General features: G+C 44.0%; 1 protein-coding gene across 13 annotated transcripts in view; it reads left to right on the top strand.

Annotated features, from left to right (window-relative positions):
- Window positions 1-13,250, top strand: part of dmd (dystrophin) — a 163,261-nt gene that overhangs the window by 47,934 nt on the left and 102,077 nt on the right. For all 13 annotated transcript variants that reach the window (XR_013794166.1, XM_079581873.1, XM_079581867.1 and 10 more), the window contains 7 exons: window positions 84-256; window positions 2,084-2,207; window positions 4,521-4,599; window positions 6,229-6,341; window positions 6,713-6,841; window positions 8,597-8,786; window positions 11,518-11,663. Coding sequence is in view for 12 of the 13 variants with exons in the window: in XM_079581873.1 (XP_079437999.1) it covers window positions 84-256; window positions 2,084-2,207; window positions 4,521-4,599; window positions 6,229-6,341; window positions 6,713-6,841; window positions 8,597-8,786; window positions 11,518-11,663 (954 nt within the window). In the remaining variant the exon portion in view is untranslated. The remainder of the gene's footprint in view (window positions 1-83; window positions 257-2,083; window positions 2,208-4,520; window positions 4,600-6,228; window positions 6,342-6,712; window positions 6,842-8,596; window positions 8,787-11,517; window positions 11,664-13,250) is intronic.

The following is a 13,250-nucleotide window of genomic DNA, read 5'->3' on the forward strand; positions in this document are numbered from 1 at the left end:
AGTGCCATCTGACAAATGCACTCCCGCCTTCACTACTGCCCTGAGACCGCCGACTTTTCTGACTTTTATTTTTGTGTGTACAGCTCTCGTCGACCGTCTCGGCGTCCCCGCAGCCCGAGGCGGCGCACTCAGTCACCACCACGACCGTAACCAAGGTCTCCAGGGACAAGGTGGCAGCACTGAGGCAGACCAGGGAGTCGCCGCCGCCGCAGAAGAAGAGGCAGGTGGTGGAATCGGATTCAGAACTCAGGAAACGGTAAGGGGGTCGAAATGTGCGGGATTAGGTAGGACGTCGTGAGCGTGATTAGCGCACGAGGACGTAACGTTGCTTTTTGGATGACATCGTTTGACACTAACTTTTTGGCAGATTTAGTTTCATGCATCCTTTCCTGCTAATGTATCTGACCCGGTAAGTTGAATTCAGTAGTTGTTGGAAAGATATGTGAGTGAAATAGCTTCTAGAAAAGTAGTTACAACATTTTTTACACAAAGCGGACAAGCTCAGTAATCAAAGTGTGTTCATTACGGTGCCATTGATTTGTTAGCATGGCGTTAGCAAAAAAAAAAAAAAAGAATTCTCTGTTTTTTCTATTTCTGTTCCCTGTGATTTCTAATAGACTATTTTAAGTTGTGAAATGTAAAATACAAATGCTCAAAAGAAGTTAAGGGCCTGTACTCATAGATATGGTGAATAGAAAGCTGTTTAATCTCTTAACCCTCACCTTAACCAAGCACATTTTTTCCAGTTTGGCTTCACTCAAATCTAAAAAGCTTTAAAAAGAAAAATAGCAACAAAAATGAGGATGAAGCACAGCATAAAAGTGTCCAAAGAGCAACAAAAACATGCCAGAAAAGCAGCAAAAATTAGACAAATACATGACGAAAATATTACATAAAAGCAATGAAAAAAGCAACAGAAAAGCCAGAAAAAATGACATAAAAGCCAGAAAAAGCAACAAAATTCGACAAAAATGGTTAAAAAATGTAACAAAAACGCGGTGACAATGTGACAAAAAAGCAACGATCACTTTTGTGGGTCTTAGCTTTCAAATTACACTGTAGCTCTCCAGTTGAGGAGCTTTTAGATCTGGGTCAAGCCGAACTGGAGAAAATGGCTCGGTTCAGGCGGGGGGTAAGAAGTTAAAGGGACTAAATGGAGTTTAAAAATGTTCAAACTAAGTATTTTCAGAAGCTGCAGTTATGCATAAAACCTGAAGGGGGAGCAGTGAGTATAAAATTACCAACTTGCATCTAGTCTCTTTAAGTACAGAAGTGGATTTGGTCACTTGTTAAGCTGAAGGACACAACATCAGGATGGAACGGGTGAAAGTCTCTGCTGCTTGAGCTTTTTCCTATCTCCCATAACATTCCTATATTCAATACAATCATCTTATCTCTGGTATTATTGTACATTTTGAAGTGTTATCCCGTATAGCCTGGACAGTCCCGACCAAATGAACAAAATAATGATCATAATCACTCCTCCTTCATCCTATCCAAATGAAGTCGATTTGTCAAACACTTTTAAAACAATTCCTGTCACCTGTACGGAGTCGCAGCCTGTGACGCACTCCACACCTGCATCACTCCACACCTGCGTCACTTCACAGCTGTGACACATAAGACAGAGAAAGATACGTTGTGAGGCATGAAAGATTTATTTCCGTTTAGTCCATTAGTCATGCAACATGTTATAGGAATATTGCATTGATTATTACTTTCAAACTGCTGCAGTATTGCTTTTGAAATTGCCCACACTTTGTTTGCACTAGTCGGTAATGTATTAGTCCGTGAATAGAACGTTTGCCCATTAGAAGTAGATATTTTTGTTCTCTTAAAATAAAGTGGTAGCCTTCTGTCTGTCACTAAAGTCCTATTTGTATCGTCCCATGTCATTTTAACAAGGACAAATCTCCCAGTAGCCTGTCTGCCCTTTTCTAATTCTGGATGACCAGCGTTATGTTATAGCCAGATGTCAGTGATGAGGCCATTGTTTTAATGATGCAGTCTATTTCGGCACCATTGAAGCCATCATCATGTCTGCGTTTTTGAAATGTGTGTCTCCTGTGTGATGTGTTTGCAGATTTGACGTGGACTTCACTGAGGTGCACAGCTACATGACGAGAGGAGAGGCCATTCTGCAGAGCCCCGAGTTCTCCGTGTCCCGAAAGGACGGCAGCATCCAGGAGCTGTACGACAAAGTGCAGGTAACGGCCCCCGCGGTCCCGCATCCAGCTCAGCCTTCCTCACTGTTCCTTCAAATCCAGCCGGCTCTCAGAGTGGAGCATTTAATCACGGTAATAAGCAGCCATCTTAAAATGTGTTTACTTCTTGTCCACGAGCTGTAACTGTCACTTTGGAGACAGAAATTAGAGCAATGATGGGATCGGCTCATATAAACCTATTTATAATCATTACAAGCAGACTCTCAGGAGGCCCACAAAGCGCCAGGGCTGGATTAGAACTTCCCGCACAAGCAAAAAGCATTGATTTATGACAAGTATGACAGATTTATGTGCATAATTTAATTTATTTTTTACGCATACTGACCAACTTTTCAATTACAAAACTGTGATAATTTTCTTTCGACGAGATTAAAATTGGCTATTTGCTTGTAAAAATAAAAAAATAGCTTAAAACAGTAGGGTCAGAAAAGTCTTAAAAAGACTATACGGAGTTATCGCCCTCAGGGGTGTCAAAGTCGTTTGGGTCGAGGGCCGAAATTCAGCCCCCACGGCGGGTCAGGGGCCGCATGTATTGTGAAGGACTGTGGCCTCATGAATAAAAACAGCTTACACTTATTGTGCTTCATCAGCCTGTGTCACATGTTTCTCACAGTGTTACATGAAGTCATTATTCATTCACTCTACATTTGATGGCAGTGAGTTACTATTGTAGCCACAGCCGCCCTGGGGCAGACTGACCATTTACTATATGGCTATAATATGCTGTTTATATCCTGATCTCTTATTATATTAGTGCCCTCTGCTGGACACGTGAGGAATTCTTTCCTTTTTTAAATGTAAGCTGCCCCCTCGTGGCTGGATTGAGCAAACTGGTTATTTCTTTAAAAATCCATAACTCCGCACAGGAATGGGCTAGAGACTTACTTACCATGACACATGTGCCCTACATGTTCCAGCCATGTCCTAATGTGTAGAAGGCGTTAGCCTTTTAGCTTCTTCGTAATTCCATTAGTGTGGATTGGTGACTTCGATCCAGTGGCAGGGAAGTTGCAATTGTGGTTTTCTGGCCAGAGACACCAGAGAGAGATGAAGGACCCCCCAATCATCCCATTAACAACTATAACAATAATTACCCCCAGAGGGACTACGAAAAGGATTTATTAAAGGGACTACACAGAGTTTTAAAATGTTAAATGAAGTATTTTCTTCCCCCTACATGTTCCTGCCATGTCCTAATGTGTAGAATGAGCTCAGACCTATTCACCACTACTGCCTCAAAAATCCTGCACTGTCACTTAAAAAGTTGCTACTTCGAGCTGTCATGCACAAGCTTAACATAGGGACTGCAGTTACGCGTAAGACCTGAGGTGGCAGTAGTGAGTTTAAGATGACCAACTTGCATCTAGTCTCTATAAAGGACCAATTTTAAAGGGATAAAAAATGTTCAAGCTAATTGTCTTTAGCGTCTGCGCCACTTCCAGGTTTATGCCTCTCCATCTCTTTAGCTTATTGTAGCACATGCAGCGAACTATCGTTATAGCAATAGGTCAAACCGTGTAAATTATAAACTCTGGCCGAGCTTTGCTGTACATGATTACTCTGACATTTTCTATACAATATAAGTTGCCACTGTGCGCACAATACGAATGACCGGCTATTTATCATGCAGTATGTTCATAGCACAGCAGCGGCTTCACAGATTAGTTACAGTGGTTCCAAATCCCCTGCATACGACAACAAAGGCTCCGTCAGTGTCTGTGAGATTAATTGAAAAAGCTGGAAGAGGCCACTACAGAAAGCATTCCATCAACCCTGCCTATATTATATGACACGCAGCGTAACAGAGTAATAATGATCATGTAATTAAAGTCCACGAGGGTGAAGTATTGTCGCTGAATGAATAAATTGTGCACCTTTATATCACATGTAAGAAAATAGAACTTCAAGATATAATGGGAAGTTTGTTTGGAAGTTGGCGCTGTAATTTGCAGCATGGCGAAAGTTACCAACAAAGTTTTAGAAGCAAGTCTCTATTGTGCATGTTTTGATTGTGGGGAACAAAACTAATGTGCGACACAAGCAGAAGGTTAGCTCCAATCAGCTTTCTCTTACTGTATGTATTCCACACACTCGCCCTTTTCAAATGTTATTGTTTGTCCAAAAACACGCCCATACTCCCTCTAAATGTCACACCGCAATGAGACTGGAGGTTAATAAAAAGCCATTTGAAATAGCACCACAGTTCAGGACGTCGATTTTTTGACTTTTTCCACCCGGCTTTGTTATAAATAAATAATAAAAATGATGATTTTGTTTGTTTTTTCTTTTTTTTAGGCCATCGAGAGGGAGCGACCCGAGAAGTACCGCAAGCTCCAGGAGGCCACGCGGACGGCGCAGACCCTGGTGGAGCAAGGTACACCGCGCACACAGCGTGCCAATACACACCCCGTCTGTCACCATGGCGACGCCTCCACCTGTCCCGCCCGCCTCCCGTCGCCATGGCAACACGCAGAGAGGGTGAGAGAGAGGGGGTGGCCACGGCGTTGTCCTCTCCTCAGCCCGTCCTTGTGCGTTTGTGAGGGAGTTTTTCTGGGCAACAAAAACAGACAATGTTTGTTTGTGTTTCCAACCTTCAGCCCGATGTTATTTAAAGCTCCAGCAACTTAATCTGAGCAGACGTGAAGAGGCTAAAGTTGTTTGCAAGTTTGGCAATTTCCTGAGGCCGCAGCCTAAAGCATCGAGGCAAGATTTGACTCTATAAAGGATGATCTATAAATCACATACAGATTAGAAGTAACCAGCCTCCGCTCACTATAGTTGTTTTCCTCAGAATGTAGCATGGTAATGATAAAGAACCTGTCATCTTATTGAGGGAGTATGTCGGCGCGGGTTGTAGTTAAATCCAAGCAAGCCAGGTCAGACAACTCCCCTGCCAAAAGCCTGACACGCCGACATAATGGTGCCCGATGGAGGCACCACTCGGGCCTAAAAGCCAATTAGACTGTGCTTTGTATGTTGTTGAATGAGTGCTCTTGTATCCCCGATGAAACACGTGAATATCAATGCGATTCCCCTCCAATTATGATCCGGCGGCGGGATGCTGCTGGCCTTTTTCTGACAACTTTTAAGCATCGATTCCTCCCTCGGTAAAGCATCAGAGATTTATATAGTGTTCAATTGGTCATTTACAATGGAAATAATGCGACGAGTGGGAGAGGCTTGATGGCACTAACTGTGTGTTTTTCCACACCTTTAAGGCCACGCTGATAGACGAGTTGGATATTGGCATTTCAACCTCGGAGTTTACTGTACTTACTTTTGTGGCCTTTGGAAGCTGCTCTGAATCCAATCTACAGTTTAAAACTATAGAGGATGATATCAATTTTACAGTGTGTGCCCTCTTTGGCTCTGTAGTCTGACTTATGATCAATTTGGATTCAGAATTTAGAGTTTTCACCTTTTTAACCCAAGGAGTTGATCGATGTTTGACTATTGACTACGCAGTTTGACCTTCTAAGGCCAGATTTTTCAGGGGTCACTTGCCTCTGGGCTGGTCATTTATCATTGCTCAAATAGAAGCAGGCATAAACATAGAAGTTTCAAGTCTATTCCAGTATTATAACCCTCACTGTGACCGCGTTATCAGCCCTGTTGGCATCCAAAAGTCTTTCCAGCTCTATAGTGTTATTCTGAAGGTCTGACTCTCAGCACAAACCAGAAGCACATGGCTACTTAATCTGCGGGAACAAAAGGATATACTTTAGTGTCCGATCACAGCTGTTGGACTTGATTCTACCAGAGTTCTGACTCTACTCTAAGGACTAAAGGGAAGCACTGCAAAGGTAGAATTAGCAGTAGCCGTGGTAGCTTTTGTTGGAATAAGCGTAGTATTATTTTACTTATTATGGGGAATTTGCAGTGGGCCAGACCAGGCTGCTTGGCAGGTCGGCAGACAATGAAACAATCCATTCGCCTTTTAATCCCTGTCCCCTACAGTGACACCAGTCGTCCTCATGTCCACTGTCTCCTCTCTGACCCACAGAGGGGACGCGAGCGGAGGACATAGCCCAGGCGGCGGAGCAGCTGAACCAGCGCTGGTCCGGATTCTGCGTCCTGCTGGCAGAGAGGCTGGCGTGGCTGGCCTATCAGACCAAGGTAAAGCAGAAGTGTTGTCGTTTGTCCACTGTGACCTCGGCCAACCTTTGGCAGAGATAAACTTGGAAGAAAAGTGTTTTGTGACAGTAGTAATTCAGACCCAGTGTATATCTTTTCTATAAAAATAAAATGGTGCCTGACTTTAGTTCCTGATAAGGGACGTTCAAGAACATTTCTCTTCTCTGTAAATCCTGACTTTTACTGCACTGACACCTCAAGGTTTTCACTGGTCATTGTGCTCAAGGTACAGTATTAAAAACAATCCTATTCTAACCTAATCAAATCACATGAAGCAAAGAGATTAAGTAATTGCCATATCTGTTTTGCCAAGGCTCCTCCCACTTTACAATATACTTGTCTCTTCTTCTTAGGTCCTGTCCTTTTACAACCTGTTTGCTCAATGTGAACAAGCCGTGGAAAACAGCGAGAACTGGCTCAAGGTCCAGCAGCCTCCAGCGGCCGAACCGGAACCGCTCAAAGTCCAGCTCGACCGATGCCGGGTAAGACAAACCAGACCTGATCTGACGCAGGCGGCCATTTTTTGTGGTACTGATCGGGCAACGTGTGTGTGTGTTTTTTTCCGTTGTGGCTTATTGACGTGGCTTCTCTTTTCATGCATCTGTTTGTCGCAGCTGTTTGGTGTAAGTACAGTTTGCTTCTATAACCCATTCTATTGATTTCAGAGATTCTGGTAGTAATAGACAAAACCATGTAGCCGACTTTCACTTTAGTCCTCAGATCAACTGACTTCATTACTGACCACTGCTGATATTAGCGCTTTAGTTTGCATTCGCGTTATAAAAATAGCATTAGCTCTCGGCCGGCGTTGACCTTGCAGAACCTATAAAAAGTTAAGTTGTGTTTAATTTATGTGGATAAATAATTCAGGAGGATTGATCGGGCGAAGTGGCGAGACGGAGCATGCACGTTAATATTTACACGGCTTTAGACTCTTATCCTGTTAGCCCGTATCACCTGCGATTTTCACTCTCTAGCCCATAGCCATAACGATTTCCTTCCCGTTCATGTTTCCTTAAGCCGACAGTTGCCCGGCCAGATTCGGTGATGGAACGGCTGGGAAAAGTAGCAGTAAATATTTTATTTTCAGTTCTGTTAAATTTAAAGGGAGATGCATGCGTGTTTGTAATATCTGTGCAGAGGAATATGGGGAACTATCGGCCCCTCCTGGCTATGCATGCAGGTAAAAGCAATGATAGCACCTCGGTTTTGTACATATTGTCTAAACTAAAACATGAGAATTCAAAACATTTCTACAGTTTGATAATTCGCCGGTTTTGCTGTCTGCTTTGGAAAAGAAAGAAACTCACGCAGCAGAGTCAAACAGTCATAACTACTTGTTGCAAAGTCAGAGAGCAACTCTGTAAACAAGCTGAGGAGTCAAACTGTCAGCAGGAGGAGAAAAAAAAGAATATATTCCAAGCCGTTTCTATCAATACGTAAGCTACTTTCACAGTCTCGTTTGGTCCGCGCTTTCGAAAATATTGCAGCGGAAAATCACTGCGTACCTTTAGCACCAGCGCGTCGTCGTATCTATATGGACGGTTGCATTGAGCGACTTTTTCATCAACTCTCGGGGTCCTGCGTCGTGTCTCAAGGCCCGGTTTGATGGCGTGTTTTATTGTGACTGTGCACTCTGTCATGCCCTTTGTTGACAGTTGAATACATTTCCCACAATGCCCTTGGAGAGTGGACGATGAACACGCGCCAGGCTCCGCTCAATGACAGACAGTGTGGGGTGACCTTGCTCAGTCGAACGCAAAAACATCCTATTGATTTGCATTTTCTCAGCTGTGTCTGTATTGGATGTAGAGATACAGAACAGTCACTTCGCCAAGGATCTCGCAATTATATAAGAAGCTATACTACAATCTGTTAATTCGGGAATAAATTATATGATTTGCCTTGCGTAGATACATCTTCTCTATTTATCCCAGTTAACCATTCCTTCAATATACAGTACAGAATAAATGCTATGTTTGCTCCTCTCCGCAAACACTCCGTCTTTGCTCATTTAAAGTTCAGGAAAAATAAAGTCACGGGCACGGCTGCATTTAGTTTTTTGCTGAGCTGGTCCAATTTCCTGCATGGCTTCCTGCTCATTAAGTATTTCCAACATTTGGGCTAGAGAATACGACTGATTAAGCACGAGGCGAATAGGGTGACACAAACGGAGCAGCTTTTTCCTTTGCGTTGTGCGTTGTTTGTTTTTGACCCGTGATTCCGCTTGACGCCAGGAGGAGATTTCGCGGCTGTCTTCGCTGCAGCCCCAGGTGGAGCTTCTGGAGACCAGGCTGAAGGAGCTGAAGGAGGAGAAGGAGGCGGAGGAGGACCCGTCGTTCCTGGACGCAGACATCAGTGCCTTTAAGGAGCACTATGAGAAGGTGCTGGAGGACCTGAGGGCGCGGGAGAGGCAGCTCCAACTGGGTAAGACCATAAGAGACTTTGATCAGGAAGTGGATAGTCCATTATGTTGCATTCACTTGACCTGATTCATGACTAATATCTGTCATTTCTGAGCCGATCCACATGAACAGTAACGTTTTTCAATCACCATTTGAAAGGACTTTAAGCCAGAAGATTAATTTGGCAAAATCGAGAGCCAACCCCTAATAAAAAAAAAGCTTTACACGTTTTACTGATTGGATTTACAGCTCTTCACTGGGAGCCGATCAAAAGACCCGATCGATAAAAGGCACTTTTTTATTTAACCTCCTAACCCCTGTCTCAACCGAGTCCATATTCTCTAAAAGCTTCTTGACTGGAGCTCACAGCCTATAGCCCAGTGAAACGCCTCATTTGAAAGCTAAGACCTACAAAACTGATCTGATTTTTCCTCGCAATGACGTCGTGTTGTCATCACTTTTTGAACATATTTTTGGTGCTTTTTTGTTGCCTGTTATGTTGCTTTTTCTCACTTTTTGTCACCTGTTTTGTGTCTCTTTTAGAACGTCTTTTGCTGCGTTTTCATCCAGCTTTTAGATTTGTGTAAAAACAAAAAGGAGAAAATGTGATTAGCTTAAGAGGTTAAATCATCTAAAATCATAATGTGACTGATATTTACACTTTGAAGAAAACGTGCCACAGCTAATAAAACAAGGCTGCAACTGTCTGACTTCTTTATTCAAGGACGATGCAATCAACATAGTTACAATTAATGTTTGCAGCTGATGCAATGAAAGAGCTTTTAGCTAGTGCTAATTCACAACTCATGTCCCAGGTTGGGCTTTCACTTGTGTCGCCTGCTCCATTGTTGGGCTGATTGTTATGTTAGTTTGGGGGGGATTCTGGGTAAAATTGACTTTAAAAACATCCGGCTCGCTTCACAATTAAGAACCGGTTTGAGCCGTTCGAGAGCCGCTCGCTCTTGAACGTCACATCACTACGTGTTATTTATTTAAAAAACAATGAATCTCCCACAGAGTCATATTGGCCCACAACCTATACTATAAAGCAGGCGTGTCCAAAGTACAGCCCGAGGGCCAAATGCGGCCCTCAGACCAATTTTTGGTGGCCCTCAGACTTCTTGTTTTATTGCCACGCATTACCAGAGATGCTAATTTTACTGCAATTTTAATAATTCCACACAATTAAACTATCAAAAATTAACATTTATTGTGAGACTGAGCTAGCATTATGGTTCCAAACCTAAATACAATCGTGAGAAATGGTTTAAACCTCTCTTAAATACACGCAGTATAATGTTTGAATGCATTGACCACTGATCTGTGGCCCTCCATGCTCTGTATATGTGAATATACGGCCCTCTGTGAAAAATGTTAGGACACCCCTGCCATAGAGGTTTGTTTTCAATTCGTTTTGTGAAATATACTTCCTAAACTAGCTATTTTTAAGTATGACATACAGTTAATGATAATAATAATAATGCATTGGTTTTATATAGCACTTTTCTGGACACGCAAAGAGGCTTTACATTATTCATTCACTCCATACTTACCATTTACCATTTAGGTTTGCTTCATCTTGCCCAGCACATGGCTTCAGTAACATTTAGGAGGCCGTGTCCATTTCCATACTTATTTATACAACCGCCACACGCTCTTTGTTAAGGCTCTTCACCTCGTACCTAACCTTTTTATTTTAATCTAGTAGTGGAATAATTGGTTTTGTCCTCCCGCAGTATAAGCTCAGATAACTGTGGAAAACGACTTGTGCATTTTACAATTAAGCATTTGTATCGATCTCATGGACCTCAGAATCTTCCTGAGTCAACCTCCGGATATCAATACCGCCTTCTGTTACGCACGTTCCTTTACAGCTTTTGGGGGGGCATCCCGCGGTAATCTGCCTGGGCGAGAGTCTACATCCACGCGCGTCAATCTCCCTAAAAAAACGCTGTTTGTGTTTGGGGAAGGAGCCGTCTCACTGCTCTCATCTCCAGCTGCCACTCTCCCCCCGTCCGCCAGCGTTACCGGCCCCCGATTCCGCCACGTTATAAATAAATAGCCCATCCACTCCGGTTATGTCAACGGCCCGCTATCTCCCCCCCCCCTTCTTCTCCTTCTGCCTCCCTGATCCGAACCGAGCGCCGTGCCGCCGGTGGGAGAATAGCAGTACAAATTGAACTCTGTGACACGCTAACACACAGGTGAAGAGGTGTCAGCGCACCCCAGCGAGCCAATGGCAAACATATGAGTCACTCCAATGGAACGTGACAAGGCTTTCCAAACAGTGTTGTGTTTTCCTAAAAATGCAACAAGAGAAAAGCCTTTATTTCTCTTCTTTTTTTCTTCTCTTTATTAAACCGAGAGTCTGAACGCAGCGCAAACAATAGTATTAATTTGTGAGAAGAACATGAAGAACATATCTACCCACACAAGGCAATATCGGGTGTAGTTTATAAAGATTATAAAATGAAGCCGCTTAGCAACAGAGATCCTAGTGCGGGGCGGCTGTGGTGGGCTGAGACATTTGTCACTCCAAACATCGCTGACACTATGTGGGTGCTCTCTGGCAAACCCGGTTGTACTTCAGAGCGAGTGAGCTGATGGAGTGTAACTTTCTGATGGAGGAAAAACACTCCCACGGTGAATGAGTGTGGGGGGTGGAGAAGCATCCACGATGACAGTTACTACAGCTGAAGTGGTGTGAAAGCATATTTGGGTCATTTTTTGTGTGTGTTTCTCTCTGTGTGCAGTTTTGGATAGCTTGCCTCCGGCCCGCTATAAGGAAACCCTCGCGGCGCTGTTGGCGTGGTTACAGCAATGCGAGGCCAAGCTAGCCGTCCCGTCCACCGCCGTCACCGACTTGCCCGTCATGGAGCAGCGGCACACGGACATCCAGGTATCGGATCACACAGAGCGCCTCTTCTCCCCACGTCCCACAATATCCGACACCCGTTTCTGTTACTGTACGATGACGCTTTGCTGCGCTGTGACCAAAGGAATTTCGCCTTTTGTTGCCAAATCCGTTCGCAAATCCCCATAAAAGCGAATGGGACCGGCGGCCGTAATCCCGCAGGGCTGTGTAAGACAGTAATCAGTTTTTACTACGAGCTGTAAAGTTATATTGCCGCCGGCGATGCCAAAGTGCCAAAACGACTGGCGGTTAGAGCATTCTTTTGGACAAGAGGAGAGAAGAAGAAAACACATGACAAGGCCCATTAAGTGAGAAGCAGAGCGGCGAGGAAGGCAACAGTCTTCAGCGGAGACAGCCGTGTGAGGCATTATTTAGACAGGAATATCATTTACAGCCAGTTTTTGCACTACAGTCAAGCATTACATTATGACCACCTGCCATAACATTATAACAGCAGGGGAAAGCCTTCAGCGAGGTGCTCCTAAAGCTGGATATGCGGTCGCTCGCTGCTCCCTGAGGCGCTGGTTCAGGATGGGTCAAATGCAGCTACATTTTCCTACTGGGACAAAATTTTAAAAGTGTATCTGTCATTTTCAGTGAAGGTGCATTCACAAAGAAGAATTGATTGTGTTTTTGTGCAAATATAAAAGTGGACATCTTCTTCCACTTTTTTGTTGCTGGGTCGTGGGGGCAGCCGTAACCGAGCTGCCCAAGTCACATTGCACCAGCCCCTTATGGCGCCTCCTGCTGGTGGTTGGTCCACGGGAGGGTGGCCTCACGATTTAACAGGCCTGTTGGTCTCTCATAAGGGGTTTCTGAACCGCTCTTTGGCTGACCCGTCACTTAAGACCTGTTTGCCATGGGAGACCCTACCCGGGGCACCAAGCCCCAGACAACAGAGCTCCCAGGATCATTCGGGCACTCCACCCCTCCACCACGTTAAGGTGGAAGTTCCAGGAGGGGGATTTTGAACCCTTTTAGTCAATATGTGGCGGAAAAGGTGGCCCCCTTTTAGTCACTTATGGCTCGATTCCACCTACCCTACTCTACTCTACCCTGCTCTACTTTGCCTGCATTTGAATTGTTTCCACCAGCCCACTTTACAGTTAACTGGTACTTTTTTTAGTACCTGCTTGGCCCTGGTACTAACCAGGCCAAGCAGGTACTGTTTCCAATGGATATAGTCAAAAGCAAAGCCATATCCATGGATACACCCTGTTAACCATGGATACAGTATCAGATTCTACAGAATAGTGGAAACACAACCAGGCCAAGTAGAGTAGGACCAAACCAAGTAGAGTAGAGAAGGGTAGGGCTGGTGGAAACGAGCCAATATTGACTGTTTTGGGGGACCATACACGGCATCAACCAACAAAAAGTCCTTTAAAGTGCTTTATGTCTTATACAATTATGCACCGAAGTTGCGAATATCAGATGGAGGAATAGTACACCTTGAAAACAGAAGGTTAAGGTTAAGATAATGCAATTTTTATCTATTTAACAAAATCCGAAATGTTGCTTAGGTGAATGATTTCTAACTCTTTTCAAACTTATCCAATTACTTCCATTAAC

Source organism: Gobius niger (genome assembly GCF_951799975.1).
Source record: "Gobius niger genome assembly, chromosome: 23".
Lineage (NCBI taxonomy): Eukaryota > Metazoa > Chordata > Actinopteri > Gobiiformes > Gobiidae > Gobius > Gobius niger.